Source organism: Notothenia rossii (genome assembly GCF_949606895.1).
Source record: "Notothenia rossii genome assembly, chromosome: 4".
Lineage (NCBI taxonomy): Eukaryota > Metazoa > Chordata > Actinopteri > Perciformes > Nototheniidae > Notothenia > Notothenia rossii.
In genome coordinates, this window is record NC_136902.1 from 19,988,415 (window position 1) to 20,006,090 (window position 17,676).

The 17,676-nt window shown below is 38.2% G+C and overlaps 3 protein-coding genes across 6 annotated transcripts; 1 reads left to right on the forward strand and 2 right to left on the reverse strand.

Moving 5' to 3' along the window:
* On the reverse strand, window positions 1-4,445 carry copz1 (COPI coat complex subunit zeta 1). The gene is made up of 9 exons (XM_079674410.1): window positions 4,294-4,445; window positions 3,774-3,842; window positions 3,003-3,084; window positions 2,821-2,912; window positions 1,738-1,793; window positions 1,541-1,618; window positions 1,373-1,424; window positions 1,250-1,288; window positions 1-605 (listed from the first exon to the last, which is right to left on the reverse strand). The coding sequence occupies exons 1-9, from the start codon at window positions 4,309-4,311 to the stop codon at window positions 558-560; spliced, it is 534 nt and encodes a 177-aa protein (XP_079530536.1). The 5' UTR covers window positions 4,312-4,445; the 3' UTR covers window positions 1-557.
* A 4,726-nt stretch (window positions 4,446-9,171) lies between these two features.
* Window positions 9,172-13,580, forward strand: nfe2 (nuclear factor, erythroid 2). Of its 3 annotated transcripts, none has more exons than XM_079674402.1 (4): window positions 9,172-9,420; window positions 11,277-11,353; window positions 11,443-11,573; window positions 12,279-13,580. In XM_079674402.1, the coding sequence occupies exons 3-4, from the start codon at window positions 11,475-11,477 to the stop codon at window positions 13,560-13,562; spliced, it is 1,383 nt and encodes a 460-aa protein (XP_079530528.1). In that variant the 5' UTR covers window positions 9,172-9,420; window positions 11,277-11,353; window positions 11,443-11,474; the 3' UTR covers window positions 13,563-13,580. The 3 variants fall into 3 exon arrangements, with proteins under 3 accessions (XP_079530528.1, XP_079530527.1, XP_079530529.1); XM_079674401.1 differs by having other exon boundaries at window positions 9,173-9,420; window positions 11,436-11,573; XM_079674403.1 differs by lacking the exons at window positions 9,172-9,420; window positions 11,277-11,353 and having other exon boundaries at window positions 11,455-11,569.
* A 150-nt stretch (window positions 13,581-13,730) lies between these two features.
* Window positions 13,731-17,665, reverse strand: hnrnpa1b (heterogeneous nuclear ribonucleoprotein A1b). Of its 2 annotated transcripts, XR_013807061.1 has the most exons (12): window positions 17,532-17,665; window positions 16,903-17,019; window positions 16,649-16,795; window positions 16,343-16,553; window positions 16,174-16,257; window positions 15,989-16,054; window positions 15,797-15,889; window positions 15,558-15,713; window positions 15,292-15,474; window positions 15,141-15,209; window positions 13,903-13,960; window positions 13,731-13,821 (listed from the first exon to the last, which is right to left on the reverse strand). XR_013807061.1 is itself a non-coding variant. In XM_079674404.1 (11 exons), the coding sequence occupies exons 1-10, from the start codon at window positions 17,541-17,543 to the stop codon at window positions 15,151-15,153; spliced, it is 1,128 nt and encodes a 375-aa protein (XP_079530530.1). In that variant the 5' UTR covers window positions 17,544-17,665; the 3' UTR covers window positions 14,643-14,958; window positions 15,141-15,150. The 2 variants fall into 2 exon arrangements, 1 of the variants encoding a protein (XP_079530530.1); XM_079674404.1 differs by lacking the exons at window positions 13,731-13,821; window positions 13,903-13,960 and adding an exon at window positions 14,643-14,958.
* Between the last annotated feature and the right edge of the window lie 11 nt (window positions 17,666-17,676).

Here is a 17,676-nt window from a genome sequence, read left to right on the forward strand (position 1 = left end):
TCATTGTCAACAAACCTTTATTATGTATATCTGATGAATGGAAGATCCCCGGACGAAACAGATTCAAAACAGACCTCTGTGATCATTGGTATAACTACAGTACTAGTTTTACACTTTCAAATCACAATATTCATGTGGATTAAATATCAAGATAGTGCCTCAATACTTTGTACAGTAAGATGACCGGGTGCTGTCAAAACGGGAGAAAATGTCTGGTGTAAGGAGACTCGAGGAATGTTACCAGAGGCTATGATGAGGTTTATCAATGTTTATAGACAGATACACTGGTATAATAAACCATATTCTGTATCGCAAAAACAAACACAACAGTCTTTGTAATGGAATGTACATCATCTCTTATCCACATGTTACACAATGCCTGTAAAATAGAATAAAGGAAAGAATTGAGCAGTAGTCCTGGGAGTGTGACTGGATCAGCCAGTGGTACTCCTCACAGCTTTGATTTCAGGAGTGGAAATGAGAAGGAGAATGCCGATCAGTGCCACGAAGACTGGACCGTACAGCGACTCATTTTGTCGACCGGTGCAGCGGGGGCTCTACCGTAGAAGAGACCACTTGATCTGTTCTTTGGCAGACTGAAGAACCTGTCGACGAAAACTAGGTTTGACCAAGCAGATATCTCCAACAACAACTGTACTGGACACTATAAGAATGGCTGCAGTGTTAGATAACCCAGAGGAGCGTATCACATACAAAGAAAATAGAATGCATTTTGTTGGAGAGGTGAAAAAGGAAGAATGATAAAAATATGTATATAGCATTATTAAAAAAACAGGATAAAGAATGATGAACGAGTAATGTGAATGAAGAGAAATATGAAAGAACTAATTAATCATCCTAATTCGTTGAATGAAAGCTGAATCATAACCATAAAGAACGGGGATTAGGGACAGCCATTAATCACGGCCGGAGGAGGGATGGTGGTAGCCGGTCTCAGGCCTCTTAAATGACAACATTAATCAAGAGGAGCTAACACGAAGGCAGACTCGCGTGAAAGCTGAAAGACAGGAACCTCCGAGGGCAACCAACACTTTAACGCTGAATAATTAGTAAGCATGTACACTGTTTTGCATAGAAGATAACAGAGCGTGTGACATCTCGAGGCACGGGACGGAGTAGAGGAGAATGACGAGAACAAGGTTCTGATGTAATGAGCTTTAACGGTCAATACACTAATGGTGCTTTTCAACATTATAGCAGAGAGAGGAGCAAGGAATGTCTTTCTCACCTGGGTGACTGTCTGCTCGGTCAAAGGCACATCATCCCCCTACAGACACATTTATATTATGTTTACATCCAGCACAACCAAGATCAAACTTTTTGGAATATTTCTGAGAGAAGAGGAGCTTACTCTGAGAGCCACACGGTGCACAACTTGCTGTGGGTCACTCTCTAGGATCACCCTGCAGGAGGCAGCAGAGAGACAGACCGACAATTAGTCATCAAAAGGGTGAAAATGCTGTTGTCTTTTTAACAAGGCTTGGCTTCAAAAGTCTCAAGCCGTTCAATTCGCACATACCCTCCATCTACAATTTCATCCACAGCCAGGAAGAGGCCCTCCATATTCTCCAACAAGGCCCTCCTTTCAACGTTCTTTCTGCACATTTACACAAAAACATGCATGTCAAGAATAACTTTCTAGACATTAGACAAAGATTTATAGCAAAAAAGTTCTGCTGAAGAGATTAAGGATAAATAACAGCTGCCGAAACGTACCTCAACATCTGACTGAGCGAATCAAAGAGGCAGTTTAGAACAGCCATGAGCATAAGCTGTTGAGAATAAAAGAAAATGTTAGATGTTGTTAATCTCTTATCAGCGCACATTGTTTTTTATCATCTAGAAAGAAAAAACACTCAAAAGATATCATGTGTGTAATCATATTTGATGGTTTTCACTATCATTTCTTTGGACCTCAAGGCACAATATTTTTCATTTTCTACTTAAGCGAAACTTGGTATCCATCTGTACTCTACTACTGTGGCTACAAATAAATGACTCATGAAAACTATAAATAACATCGTATTTTAGAACAAATTCACTTATTTGTATTGCAGACTTTTGTCAAATAGAAAATGAGTGAACCCCAAACAAAGACAGCTTATTTTACATTTACACACATTATTTATAGCAACATGCACTTTTAGCCTCAATATTGATATGCACATGATCATCAAAAAAAAATCAGACCTGGGGCAATACCAATAAATTAAATGTGCTCATCAAGTCAAAGCCATAACATCTCTGATAAAATGTAAACTAGCCATTATGTGGTTGAGAATTTTTTATAAAAATAATAACAGCGTATCCATTATTTCTTTTTTTTTATCTGAAGATGCATCTGTTGTTTCACATAAATGTTGTGGTGAAAACACAACAAATAAATTGGAATAAACTACACCCCCATAAGTGACACGAAGTAAAAGTACAGCGTAAGAGTACTTTAACTCGGCAAGCTATTCAACACATCTTGTCACCAAAATGAGAAAAGACTGACTGACGGAAAAATGTAAACTAGAGATTGGGCCGTGTAAAATGAGGAGTCATTATAAATGACCGCTCGAGCCGGTAACAGCTCTGTAGTTTCATATAACACTTGGGAAATGATTATTTTCACACATTTTTGTTTCATCTCATACGTTTAAAAAAACACCCCAGTTCTCTGAAACATTAAGGGAATACTAACACTTTTGCTAGGTTTGGCTTTCTGTGACATTGTTCATTATTTGGGTTACAAATCTTACTCAATAATAATAATAATAATAATGATTCATTATAAAATCTTAAAATAATGCTTACCTCATTTTCATGTGAACTTCCGATCACATAGAAGAAGAGGTCTATGTTGCTCTTGTAGACAACAGTGAGGCCCTCGAGTAATGCTATTTCACCTATAGACACACAAAAAGCAACAACGCATTGTAATAGACATGTTCTGAGTCAGGAAAGTGACAGCCTGCAGTGTAGTGAAGATTTCTTACTGTCCGTCCTGTGTGTTTTGTTGAATATGTTCTTCTCAAACGCCTTCTGCTCCTTCACTGTCGGGTATGTATCATCATAATACTGTAGATAGATGTTAAAAGAATACGTTATTATATGCTGATAATGTAAATCTATAACCCAAAGCCCAATTTAACAAGGTGGAATTTTGATTAAAATGATAAGGCTGGAGATATTTAATATTTTCCTTAAAATAAAGTGCAGTGCTTCTTTTGAATATAATTAAGGACTATATCACTTTTTACCAGCGTGGTTCTCTGATGTGTTTTTACTAGAAAAAAAACCTTGAGGTGTTTCGAACAGAAAAAAAGGATATTTGATCATTGATAGGGTAATTACATTGTTGGTTGCAATGTTTGATTGTTTTCTTTAGTACTGCATTCAGTATTGTGTTTTTATCTGTATTTTTCCTTCGTATTTATAAAACATTTTTTCATAGTTTAAAATGTTAACACTTCCTAAGCTCCCACGGAATTTTTAGAAGCTTTGAAAACCCTATAAACAACTTACGAGTTGCAAAATCAATATTTAAAAATAAATACATTTTCACATTAAATAATTCAATATATACAGTTATTTATGGGCAAACATGCTTTGTTTGATACCTATAGATAAGTGTACGGAAAAGGTGTGGTTTTAGTGTTTGAGTGTTTGTTTTTTTAAACAGTTGGCCCAAGAAATTTGAAGTTCACCAAGAAAATGCTAAAGTAAAGTTAAACTAATGAGGGTCATTTTGTTGTACAACTTCATACCTTTGCATAAAGCCTGTCTCCATCGTTGTCTAGAATCAGAACGGCTTTGACAGTGTACAAGGATGGTTCCTGTTAACACAGAAGACATGATGCAATGGCTCAATTTACGCAAGTATGATTAATAAGGGACAGTCATTATAAAACATTTCTCGAAATAAACAACATCTGGTAACATCAAACTCCGACTGGTCAGCCTTGCATGCGTTAACAATGGATGAATAAAACGAAAGCTATCTGATCATGGTTACCAAGTTGATACAAATAACCGATTATTTGCGAATATAAAAAGGAAGACATGACACTTCCACATCACCAACAAACACAGACACCCGAAGCTAACTTCTCACTGTTTAGCTTGTTAGCCAAACCGACTACTTTAGTAAGCTAGCTCCCTGTCGACTTAAATGACCTTACATCGCCACGTTTGGAAACCAACAACATGCGGGTATGTGAGATAGTTATGAGTTTAAGCTTGGATAACACATACACTATCACACATGAATACATTCGCAAACATTACCAGTATGGGAGAATCCATCTTCTTTCTTGTAAGCTAACCAGCTAGCAAGCTACTAGCTACTACTGCTGCGGCTACGTATTACGTTCAGTAAATGAGGCTCTTTCTGATTGGCTGATGCACAGCCTGAGTTGTGCACACAGGGCAAAGAGCATTACAGTACAGGGCGTGGAGCCAAAAAATAAAACAAGCTACATCTTAATGTTGACGAAAGTATATTAATACAACATCGATTATCCCTTGAGTGGGAAACGTTGCAATCTGATTAAGTCCTTAATTAAGGTAAAGTCAAACATTGTAAAATCTCCATGAACCTTACTTTTGTCCAACTGTGAGTCTTTTATCATGAAAGTAAAACATAAAAGTTATCTGGTCTTTAATTCAGATTGTGATATGGCTACGATAGGTGGAAGAAGTACTCAGATATTGCACCTAAGTAACAATCCTGTATACAAAATCTTACTTAGGCCTAAGTAAAAGTAGGCTACTTAAGTATTTGCATCAAAATATACTTATTGTGTGTAATGTCCCATCATATTAAATGACTGGATTGTTATCATGAATCAATGTGTTCATCACAGCTGGTAAAGGTGGGGCTAATCTAATTAATTGATATAATACTGCTGGATATCCTAACCTATAATTATATATTATAGTTTATGTATTAGTTTATTTATATTTTGTATTTAAGAAATTGAATCTGTAAAGTTACTATACTAATTGTGTTAAATACATGTAGTAGAGTAAAATGTACAATATTTGATTTTTACAATGTAGCGGACTATAAGTATGAAGTAATATACAATACTTAAGTAAAGTACAAGTACCTCCAAATTGTACTTAAGTACAGTACTTGAGTAAATGTACTTTAACAATACATTACACCACTAGGTGCAATGTCCTGCCAACTAGGCACACAATAAATATTTTGTTTATTTTAAAATTCACTTCCTACATTCTATTCCTAATTCATTTAAGGCTATATATTCAACTACTTTTACTTGTAACTGTAGTTAATTGTAGTTCCGTTACATTTTAAGGGTAACTATAGCTGTAAGATTACCTTTCTCAAGTAACTTTTCAAAAACATAAGAGACTATATTTGGCTATATAAAGTTCAAATCTCTACCATGGTTATTGTTATCAAACCAAATGATCAGGGTGTTATGTACCATTAAAAACTTGGAAACTGAAAAATAGGACTCTATGGTAACATACAAAAAAATGTTGGAAAAACTAATTTAGGTTACAAGCCGTTTTAGCTTGCTTGTACTCATCAACATATTTTTTCAGGATCCTCCTACATGTAACCAACCCCAATTATCTTAGTTCCCACTTCTGGGAAGCATAGAAACCCAGACTGATGGGGATTTCCCTGTTTTTCACTCCATAAATGACATCACTGTTGGACCTTACTGTAAAATATTTTCTCAAGGCTTGAGTTTGAAATAATACTGGAATATCTATGAATATCTATGGTGTACAGCTATTATATAACTGCCAAAAAGTGTATCGCAAAAAATAACTATTCTGACATGCATATAACACTACTGCGGGCCACCATGAAATGTTGCAATACTGCACCATGTTTACTCAATTCCACCACTAACATTTCAAAATGACCAGGTCCTGAGATTAAACATTATGCTGCCTTGAACCTATATGAGTTAAATATTCCCAGATGTTAGAAGTCAAACATACCTTTATATCTATTTAAAATAATTCTAAACAATGTTTATGATGGCAGAGTTGAAGATGGGCAGAATGAAAGTTATTTGATTGCTTCAAAGATGAAGGAACATGCAATGAGAGAGTGATATATGTAATTCTGCTGGCTTCAAAATGTAACCACACTATTGATATCTTTTAGTGGTATAAAATATATGCAACTACAATACGTTGAGGGACTTTTCTCACAATTATGAAAATTATAAATACATTTGAAATGTAGCAATAGATAAAATGAAGTTATAGGGCTGCTCTCAGTACCAGCAACCACAGCAGTTAGCAGTTCCCTTCCTTAGAACCAAGTGCTTCTTTTATCAGCATTAAGCAGAGCTTCCGCCAACCAACATCCTCCTTTCCTTACCTTCCCTCTGTCTGTAGAAGACTTGATGTTTAATGTTATGAACACATTGCCTAAATATGCAATTACATATAAACACTCATGCACACAAACACATCTCTTCAAGAAAAACAAACCACTTATTTCTGTTTAATTAAACTGTTTAACTATTTTTATTTGTAATTGTGTTTTCCATCACTAATTATATGTGAAAAGATTGAAAACTCTTGAGAAATAAGGTACTGTTGTTACAAACGTTATCTTAATCTGAACATATTGAGATAAGGGCAGACTGTATTGAGACATTCAGAAGAATGATGCTGCATATTTAGGTTCCTCATTCTCCCTTTTTTAGGTAGTGATAATATGTGGCCATCTTTACAGCGATGAAAAGGTTTATAAATCCCATTTATATTTGAATCTACAGTTGCAATTATGCATTTGCTTAATTGAAAACGATCAAAAATGTACAAATTACATTATGCATCTTTAAAATCCTTCACAATAGGACAGGCAAATATGTGAAACTAGATATTAGCTGAACAGTCCACCTATATGCTGTAAGCTGATCAAATTGCAAATCCTTTAGAGTTGAGTACCACAATGAACAATTGCACAGGTTACCATTTGTATTTCTCTAATTTGCAGTGTTGTTTGTATTAAGGTTGAATATTAACAATAGAAAATGAGTAGAATATCTTATTTTTTACAATTCCAATCAAGATACTGACTTGTTAGTTTATCGATGTAAGAAGAAAAAAATACTCCAACTGCCCTTTCTATTTTTTTTTTACTTTCCCAGAAGCTGACTCCAAAAATATTCCCGTTTTGATACCACAACCCAAGGCACACATTCATTGTGTTTAGTAGCGAGGTGGTTTTCGCTCATGTCTGATACAGCGTCCTGGATGTTAAAACAAAACCAAAGAGGCCACACTTCTCCATCTTTGATTAACAAATGAACTGCCACAGAAACACCAGGACTCACAGAGGAGGCAGGGAACAACTTAAAGGACGAACATAATTAACCATTACTTTGGCATAACATAGACTTAATACAACTCAATGATTATAGACATAATTCAAAGGGGGTTTACAGCAAGAACAAGTCTGACAATGTGGAGAGGTTCAGGCAAGCTGGAAAGCAGAGATGTCAAAGACTAATTGAAGCAAACAAACACAAACAGGGAAAGTGGGCGTTGAACTGGGAACTGTGTCCAGATTCAAAACCATTGTGGTCGCAGTAATAACAGGGTGCTCTTGGCATGCTGTGGCAGTGGTTGAGTCAGGGGCTGGGTGCTAGGAACTTGGGTTGGGAAGTCCCTTCTTTGATTCCTGGTAGACATTCACCTTTCTTGACTATGTCAGCCACCTACTTTTTCCATCTTAGAACAATGACAAAGAAAACATTGAGATTTATGTCTGTGGGATGTGATATTGTAATGGGCCGGACAAAACCTTCCATGTTCTCATGGCTTTGTAATATACAGTGCCTTACTGAAAGCCTTACTGTAACTCTGGTTTTGTTTATTGCAAGTCCTAAAATGTATAATTATTTCACAATAAAAAAGTCAAGCTTTGGTGAGTGTTCAGAATAAATGTACCGAAACATATTTTTCTTTTCATCTTATGTGTTGTTAGATCATTTAAAAATAAATAAAAATATGTATGCGAATCATCACTGTAAGTATCTCAAAAGGCCATCGTATAATATTTATATTTTTTTTATCAGCTTTGTATTTCTGTTAAAAAAGCAATTATGTGTTGTTTGAAGCAAATCTGAATGTACTGCTTGGCTTATTTTTGCTTCTTTAGTTTTGTAGAAAATGGAGTTCGGTTCCTTGTATGCAGCATTATGTTAAAGCAACAGAGACGCTGAATCAACATACATGTATTTCATGTCCATCAAGTGATTTAATCAACAATCGCTTTTAAAAAATGAAATCTATCCACTATGTTGTCACAATTTATACAGTAGGGGGTCTTTTACAGTGCATGAAATATCTTGAATATTTGATGTGATGCCGATAACTTCCAAAATTCTATCGACAAATTGTTTTTTGAAACAATAAAAAAGCAACATTTCGACTATTAGTTTGTGTGAAAGCTGTTGCACAATAGAGCAGTTCTCCATAACACATAGTCTTTGTGAGTTCTCTGCTCATAGTTTTTCAGATCAGGGCAATGAGGGGATTTTTCTGTGAGGGATTTTAATGGTCACTTGCTATGTAAGACACGCTCCCCTCCATTCTCCCCCTGCTCCTCTCTCTCCCTTGGCGGTTGCTCTGCCAGATAGGGGAACAATGTAGTCTTTCTTACCTGTCGGAGGGTGTACATTCCATCTCTGCTAAACTAAGTCTCAATCCTGCCTCAAACCCACCCCTGCTCGAACAAGGCCCTCAGTGCAATGCCGGCTCCAGGTGCTCCACATCACACTCCTCAACCTTTCGTTTTGGAGGATTTGAAAGGACACAGTTCTTGTACGGTTTGGCCACGACAGGGACAACAATCCTGCTAGTTTCACTCACTTTTAGGGCGTTTAACGTAATTGTTGTGTGTGTATTGTCATAATATAATTAGAATTAAAATTGCTTACAGCTTTTTGTTTGTTTTTGTAAACATCTACCTACCTCAGTGTGGACTGACAGAATGATTGTCGTGGTGTATGCCAGACTGTTGGTTTGTGGTTTGTCATGTGGGCTAAAGGGAAATTTGGAGGTTGGGGTGCAAGTGTGCTATTAAGGATACAAGAGTGCAAAAAATTGTGGTGTGGGTGCTTTACAGGAAGATTGCGTTTTGTCTGCATAGAGCCATCCCATTTATGCCGGTGGCTGTAAGTGCAGCTGAACAGAGAGAGACAGACAGTTGAATAAGAGATAGAGCAAGAGGCCTCGTGTGTTTTACGTCTTGTGATCTGTTAAAAGTCAGCAACATCACGACATATGTGAAAAAAGAACAGTTTTCCTTTACTCATTTTTTTTCCCTTCTTAACACCAGGATTGTGCTTCACATCTGAAGTTATTTTTGACTCATCACCTGTTGAAGAAGCAGAGAATGTTGCTAAGGTATGTTCATACTCATCTAACTTTTTCTTATTTTCTAAGATCTCTTATTTTTATTAGGCAAAGCTAGCTTAAATGTACATTATTTCAAGTCAAAAGCAAAACTTTGTTTCCATATATTAAAGTAAAGTAGTAGTGGTAAAGTAGGTGTCGGATAATGTTTCATTACATATCATCATATAACAACGTGAGCTACTAAACAATGTAATTATATTGTTGCTCACGCTTCTGAGCATATAAGTTGTAAAAGATACAGTAAATGTAATGACACAGTTAAATGTATTTCCACAAAATAGATTGTATCAATGGTATGTTTTGTCTCACTGTGTAATAAATGTACTTCTTATACTGACTGGACTGCTACAAGTTTGAGTTTTGACTGTGAATTATGAGAAAGAAACAGCTTTTAGAAACATAACACAAACACAATGCAGGATTTAAAATATAACAATGTTACAAAAGGTCTAAACATTAAAAGATATGCATAATATTGTAAATTATATCACATTGCCTTAAACACTAGTTCCTCTGAAATAATAAACAATATTGCAAATAGTTTGTGTTGAAGATTAGTGGGAGGAAGTAAGATTCTACATTTTGAATTAAAAAAGAAAAAACAAATATATAAAAAATACCTGAATATGTACTGTAATGTACCACATGTTGTATACATGTCTGGATTTATATATTTGAGATATTATTACAATGTTATTGATCCAGACCATTGAAGTCTCTTCAAAATTGAATTGGACCAAGTCTGTAAATTGGCACACCTCAGAATGGAACCAGCTGTTGTTTGATACACCACTCCAATTAACCTGACATTGATTGCTTTCTAAAAAAACGTTGTATCCCTTTTAAATGTCAGATAATTTTAACTATATAGGTACCTTCAAACACACCCTCGGCTGTTTCAAAACCGAGAAGTAGTATTTGAATTTATGTCAGTTGAGCTTGAGCCCGGGACTTGATGAGCACATTTTGCATTTATTGATGGGAATACTTCTATTAGTTCAAATCTATTTAAAGAATCAGCATGTCATTTTGAATGACATAGGCAAGTTTCAACTGTAAACTCTGAGAATTAAATGTTTGTTCTAGACAACGAAAAAGATGTGCAAGAAGCTCATTTGGCCCATCCCTGAATGTTTTTTTTAGTTCAGGTTAAAATAAAAAAAAACAGGCATATTCGGTTAAAACACTAAATAGATAAAACAAGAACTTATCTGTTGGTTTTTTTCATGTATGTGGGTGATGTACAAGTCATTGTAAGCCATTTATATGTGTGAGTATGAATATAAATGTACAGTGCGTAGGTGTTCATTGGACAAGTGGATCTATTCAATACAGTGTTACCATCTCTGTTGGTGTTTAAGATCGTTTATTTATGTGCTGAAAACCTTAAATACTTTGTTTATACTCAAATGGAAGTTGAAGTTTAAAATAACAGCTACTGTCAAGCTTTACCAAAAGAGTTTAAAGAAGTCTGCAGACATGTTGTCAGAGACCACAGTTTTCCAAAGCAGCCATCAGGCCCCAGTGTGTCTTGTAGAGAGCGCTGTTTTCCCGCAGATTGCCTTATCAGGAGTCGGCATAGCTGCAGCCAGGACAGCTGTTGGGAGGAGTCAACTTAACTAAACTGAACCTGTGTGTGCTCCAAAAAACCTACAAAACACCCAAACAGTCATTTATGTGAAGCACCGACAAAATCTACATATATGTTATTTACCGTATGTTTAAAAAAAAAAAAGTGTGGTGGCGGTTTTAAACGATATGCAGAAGGGTTTTCTCTTTATTTCTTCTAGTGTAACATAGGCTACTGGTATCATGAATTAAACTTGTTGTTCTGTCCTCACCAGGTTGATCTAGCAGCTAGAGTCTGTCCTGAATGTGTTCAACAGCCAACTATGTTCTCCCTCTGAGGAGAACCTGTGAGGTAGGTTTGTTTAAGAGGAACACCACAACACATAATAAATCCTAAAATAGACACGGTAATCAATATTATTTTCTATTACAAGGTATTAGCTACTCCAGGCAGGCTGTGTGGGGGAGTGTCCATGTCAGCTAATTTCCCTGGAGCCAGGTCTCATGGAGCTCCTCAGGACACAGAGATGGATGTGGCTTGGCAGGAACTGATGGCCATCACAGAAATGCAGGTAGAATTATAATTTTTTACATTGTTTTTTATTATCCCAGATGCTCCAAATATTTAACCTTATCACAATACCCCATGCTGAGTTAGAAAAGGGGTCCATGTGCAAATGAGGACACTTTGGATAATAATAATTATTGATTGTTTTCAAAATCCAAAAGTCTCAGCGGATAAGAAGGTATTTATCCATTAATATAATGTGTTATTGTCAGTTTCACGTTCAAAGAAAAGATTGAAACACAACAGTTGTGGCTCACTAATGAATAATTACTTAACAAAATATGTATTTAATTCTATTGGAATAAATACATATTTTCCACTTTTCATGCTGACTGTTGAAAAACGAATACTCTCAGCTGGGGAAAGCAACAATGGCCCATTTGAGTGATGGTAGGATGAAGAGATTGTGAGAGGGGGCAAGTGCTGTATGTTCTATAGTGGCCCCCTGCACCGTACAATAGCCATCTGTTTCCAGGTGAAATCGGATCACATCTATGAAGCCTTCATAGGCTATGGGTGGCATGCTGAAGTGGGGGCAAACTGTGCTCGATATTAAGCCAGATAAAATGCAAAAAATTGTGTTGCATTATTGATTTTTAATATTCCTTATAATTGCCTTTGATCATTTTATGCTGTTACTGTGTCATATGCTAATTAATTTTTAATTGCCAAGTCATAACCAATAATGCTGATTATTTATTTTTTCCAGGAGTTTCAAGCCCCCAGTGAAGGCTCCTATGAAACAACACAGTACCAAACTATGGAGCCCATGGTCCATATGGGAGGATATGGGATGGCCCAGTCCCATTCCGAGCCGCCTCCTGCTGCTTGTGAGCTCGGCCCTGCTGACACTTTTGATGGATGTTATTCTGAAGAGGTGCCCTCCTGTCATCGTCTCAGAAGCCATTCAGAGGCAATGTATGGACCTGAACCTCTGCACAATCAAAGAATGATCCCCATCTCTTCCTACACACAGACCTCGCACATGGCTCTTAGAGAACCAATGAACATGTCAGGTAGCAGTCAAGGGCACAGGAGGGCAAACACTTCTGTCTCTCGGGATCTCCGTCGGCACATGTTTTGGACTACACATGGACAAAGTTTGCACGCCCGTTCAGCTGATGATCTTGAGTCGGACTCAGGTCTGTCTCTGGGCTCTAGTCCACCTTTGGCTTCCCCAGATAATCCCGTTGGGGGTGCATCAGGTTACCAGAGTGTTGACATAGGGATGACATATAGTGATGTTGAAGCAGACAGTGTGGCTGAAAATGCCAGAAGAGCACACATCCATTACCCAATGGACAACCAGAACCAATCTCATTCATATTTACAATCAGGTGATCAGTCTTATTTCTCAACCCAACCCACTCTCTCTCTTACACAAGGTAATGCTCCAATTCCACAGCCAGTAAAACAGCAGGGAGAGGCCTCTTCACTGAATAATCTGTACATAGACTCTGGAGTGTCCAGCAGAGGGAGCTCCCAACATAACATGTACAGAAAACCACAGGGAAGTATCTCCACTCCTGCACCACTGAGCAGAGATGAGCGGCGGGCTATGTCCTTAAAGATCCCCTTCCCCATGGCGAAGATCATCAATCTACCTGTGGATGACTTCAATGAGCTCCTAACACATTATACCCTCACAGAAAGTCAACTAGCACTAGTCAGAGATATTAGACGAAGGGGGAAGAACAAGGTAGCTGCGCAGAACTGCAGGAAAAGGAAGCTTCAGAGCATAATTCACCTTGAGAGAGAACTGAACCAGCTGCATGGTCAGAGAGAGCGACTGGCACAGGAGAGGCACGAGTTCCAGCGGAGCTTGGCTTTTATTAAATGTCGCCTTACAGACCTTTATTCAGAGGTGTTTTCTCACTTGAGAGACGAAAATGGACAACCATACTCAGTAGATGACTACGCCCTACAACAGACACCTGATGGAAAAATGTATCTGGTACCTCACACCAACATGCAGCAAAGAGAGCAATGCTAAGGCACTGGGGATTGATTATTCTGTTAATACCCTTACAGTATACTGCCCTATTGTGCAGATTTAAAAGTATACAAACTGACTGGAGGTCACAAAAAAGATTATACAAAACATGCCATATATGCATCACTGTACACTTCATGCTCTTACATATGACTAAAACAACACAGGTGTCTTATAAAAATACTTTATTTAAAAACACTGCACAGCAGTCTTCAGTGTAAAAAAAAAAACAAGTTTCCAGCATGATTATTCAGGAAGCCTGTGAAGAACAAATCAAAGATAAATATGCAAGCATTAAAAATAGTAATGTGCAAGATTCTGATGAATGACTGATTTGTACCTGAATTGAGCCATTGTCACAGAAATGGAATCTGGTTTTGGACACCATGTTGAGTTTCCTATAAAGCAGAAATATCAATTAAGTATAACAATCTGTCAACCAAAGAAAGAAAATTATTAATTTTGTACACAGCATGCATATTTGTACGGCCTCTTTGCACAATTAGAAGGCCACGTTATTGGTGAAGTCATAATAAAGTTTTTTTTGCACAAATATATTGTCATTACTGGGCTACGTAACTTACTACCGGCTACACAATAGCAATACATACTATCAGTAGTTGAGAAGTCTGGTCTTACCTACAGACAGCACTTATGCCTTTTGGTAGCTGCTGCATGCTAGCCTCAGGCTTCTGTTCTCACTCTCCCCTGCTTCAATGATCCTGGCGATGGTTTTGCTACTTCTCTCCCTCAGCTGGCTTCCATGACTAGCCTCAAAGACTTTGCATGTAAGCTAGCATCCTCCAGTTGATCTTTGCAGAACTCAGGGTAGTCTGTACCAGGTGATGGGCTCTTTATGATGAAGTATTGTGTGCACCACCTCTCATTCCTCAACCACAATTGTAGATGTTCCCTTCACATTGACTTATGGTGTATGTAGTTACTATTGCAGGTCTTCTCACATCACATGGATATTTCTTGGCTCCTCACATATGCAAATGATGTCCCTCATCCCACAGTGTAGTATAGTACAATAGTCAACCCTCCCTTTCCCAGACCACTGAAGAGGCTAACAACACGTTGTAAAAAAACTGAAAGATGCTTTATTTCAGCTTGATTTGATGCAGATACAAATAAAACCAGACTCAAAGAAAAAGAAATCTACATAAAATCTCATTGGAATGCTTGCTTTCCAGATACACATTTCGATTAAAAAATAAAAACACAAAACGTATAAGTGAAGACCCTCCATGATTTATCTACTGTACATCTCTTCTTGCAGCAGCAGTAACCTGCCACAACTGTTTGGCTGAGCAGATTTAGGACGTAAACCTGCAGCTGCCCTGTCACTTCTCTTGCTCTCCTCTCCTTGCTCTCCTCTCCTAAGTACTCAGTCCTGTTGAACAATACGGAACAACATTGTTAACTGTGCACTGACTTTGTAGAACCTGAGATCCAGAGTGATTTTTTATTTATTTATTTTTTTACTGTTTATCCAAACTTAACAAGTCCCTGCCACTACAAACTCTGGTTTTATGTTACAAAATGAATAGTGCATGCATGTTGTCAAGTACCTACCACTTCACATTCAGAATCGTGCCGAACGACCATATCCACCACCGTTGTTTGAGCCACCTCCATAGCCACCTGCAGAGAAAAAGGATAACTTAGCCTACAGAACCTATGACCAACAATTATACATCCTCCCATCCGCTTTTCTTTATCTTACCGCCAAAGCTCCTTCCTCCTCCTCCTCCTCCTCCAACACTGCCGCCGCCACCGCCACCACCAAAGTTGTTTTTCATTGGGCCAAAGTTGGAGGCCTGGGGGTCGTAGTTGCCCATATTGTTGTAATTATTACCGCCACCTCCTCCACCTCCGCTACTACCACCACCACCACCACCACAGTTACCTATAGGGAAAACAAATATTCAGTTACACACATGTTGAAGACAGAACAGATGTCAAATGTAATACAGTCTAGTTAACACTTACCATAGCCATTGCTCTCATAACCATTTCCTCCATAGCCACCGCCTCCACCACCTCCTCCTCCACCGCCGCCGCCGCCACCACCACCCTGGTTGTAACCTCCTTGGTTATACCCTCGGTTTCCACCATTGTTGTATCCGCCTGGCCCACCTCCATATCCTAAAAAAATAAAAATATTTCAGCACAGCCAAGCTTTAAATCCATAAATTGCTTAAGAATATGCTGAGTCAACTGCCACTTACCACCCCCACTGCCGCCGCCGCCACCACCATCGTTGGCACCACCACCACCACCATTGGAATTGTAAGGACCATCACCATAGCGACCCCTACCACCTAGGGTAACAGTCAGGTTTAAAAACACAATACACTCATATTTTTGAGTCAATTTACATGAATCCCATTATGGCGTATCAACGTTTTTAAAAGTCTTACTCGGGCTGAAGCCTCTGTCATAGTCATAGGGCCTTCCACCTCCGCCTCCTCCACTGCTGCTGCGACCTAAACCAAACAACAACATTAGCTCAGTACATCAACAGTACCAGCATTTAAACAAGATAGTTGATTAATCTGGCTTAAATTCATTCTTTAAAAAAAAAAAAAAAAAAGTACTCTCATACCCATTCCTGCTGTCTGCATCTCTTGCCTTGTGAGAGCCTTCCTCACTTCACAGTTGTGAGAGTTGATAGTGTGGTATTTTTGGACTGTAGGGTTGAAGGGAAAATAAGTAGCTGCTCAAAACCATTCAGTAAGAGACTATAAATATGTGGCAGAAAACCTTGTACTTACTAACAATCCTGTCGACTGAATCATGATCATCAAACGTCACAAAGGCAAAGCCCCTCTTCTTTCCAGAGTTACGGTCGGTCATGATATCAATGACCTCGATTTTGCCAAACTGAGAAAAGTAATCTCTCAGGTGGGACTCCTCTGTGTCTTCTTTGATGCCACCAACAAATATCTTTTTTACGGTCACATGGGCTCCTGGTCGGTTTGAGTCCTGTGGTGAAAGAAATGTGCAATTGTAATTAAACATGGGTCTCTGTTGTCAAATACTCATGGCAGGTTTAAATACATATTTTACTGCCAATATACCTCTCTGGAAACAGCCCGTTTGGGTTCAACCACTCTTCCATCAACCTTGTGGGGGCGGGCAGTCATTGCAGCATCAACCTCATCAACGGAGGAGTATGTAACAAAGCCAAAGCCCCTGGACCTTTTGGAATTGGGGTCCCTCATGACCTAGAGAAAGCAACTTCAATTATTCCCAGTATTGCACAAAATATGCATGATTTCTAGTTACACAAAAACTAAGTAAATAATACCAAGGGGTTAAAGAGAAACCTTACCACACAGTCTGTAAGGCTCCCCCATTGCTCAAAATGAGCCCTCAGGCTTTCATCTGTAGTCTCGAAGCTCAGACCTCCAATGAACAGCTTACGAAGCTGCTCTGGCTCGCGTGGTACCTACACAATAGACACCGATAATAGCATCATCGTACAATCACCTACAGTCAGAATGAGCATTGTGTGCAATTAAATGAACATACACAATATATCGCTCATAGAATTACCAATGGATGAATAGTTTGTTAATTCTGCGTCACGTTTTTTTTAAAAACCGGACAGGGTGGAGAGGGGAGACGTCGCCGCCATTCGGGAAGGGCTCTGGTTATTTTGATTACTCTACCTCCGATTGCATGCATAAGACACATTTGTAAATGTAATGAGTTAGCTTTTTATACAATATTACTGAAGCCAAGGGTTTAGTGAGATTCCGGAAATTCAAACAGAGATGCATGTAGGAACAAAGGCCACGAGGCCCAGCTGCTATAAAATGGCGGCTTTACAAAGCATAGCTGCAGTGGCTCTGACAAGACACGCATTCTGCGCTGAGAATAGCAATAGGCCTATCTAAACAAATACAAATATTTTACGTTTCAGCGTACAGTAAACGGTCTCCATAGTATAATACTCACATCTTTCGACATTGTTGCAGCAGGTGATACTTAAAGACTCCTTGTGGACGGGAGTGAGCTGAGCCGAGCTGAGCCGAGCTGAGCTGCGTGAGATTCAGAAGAGTACAACAGTGTTCTGAAAGATAGAATAAATAGTAAAGGACAC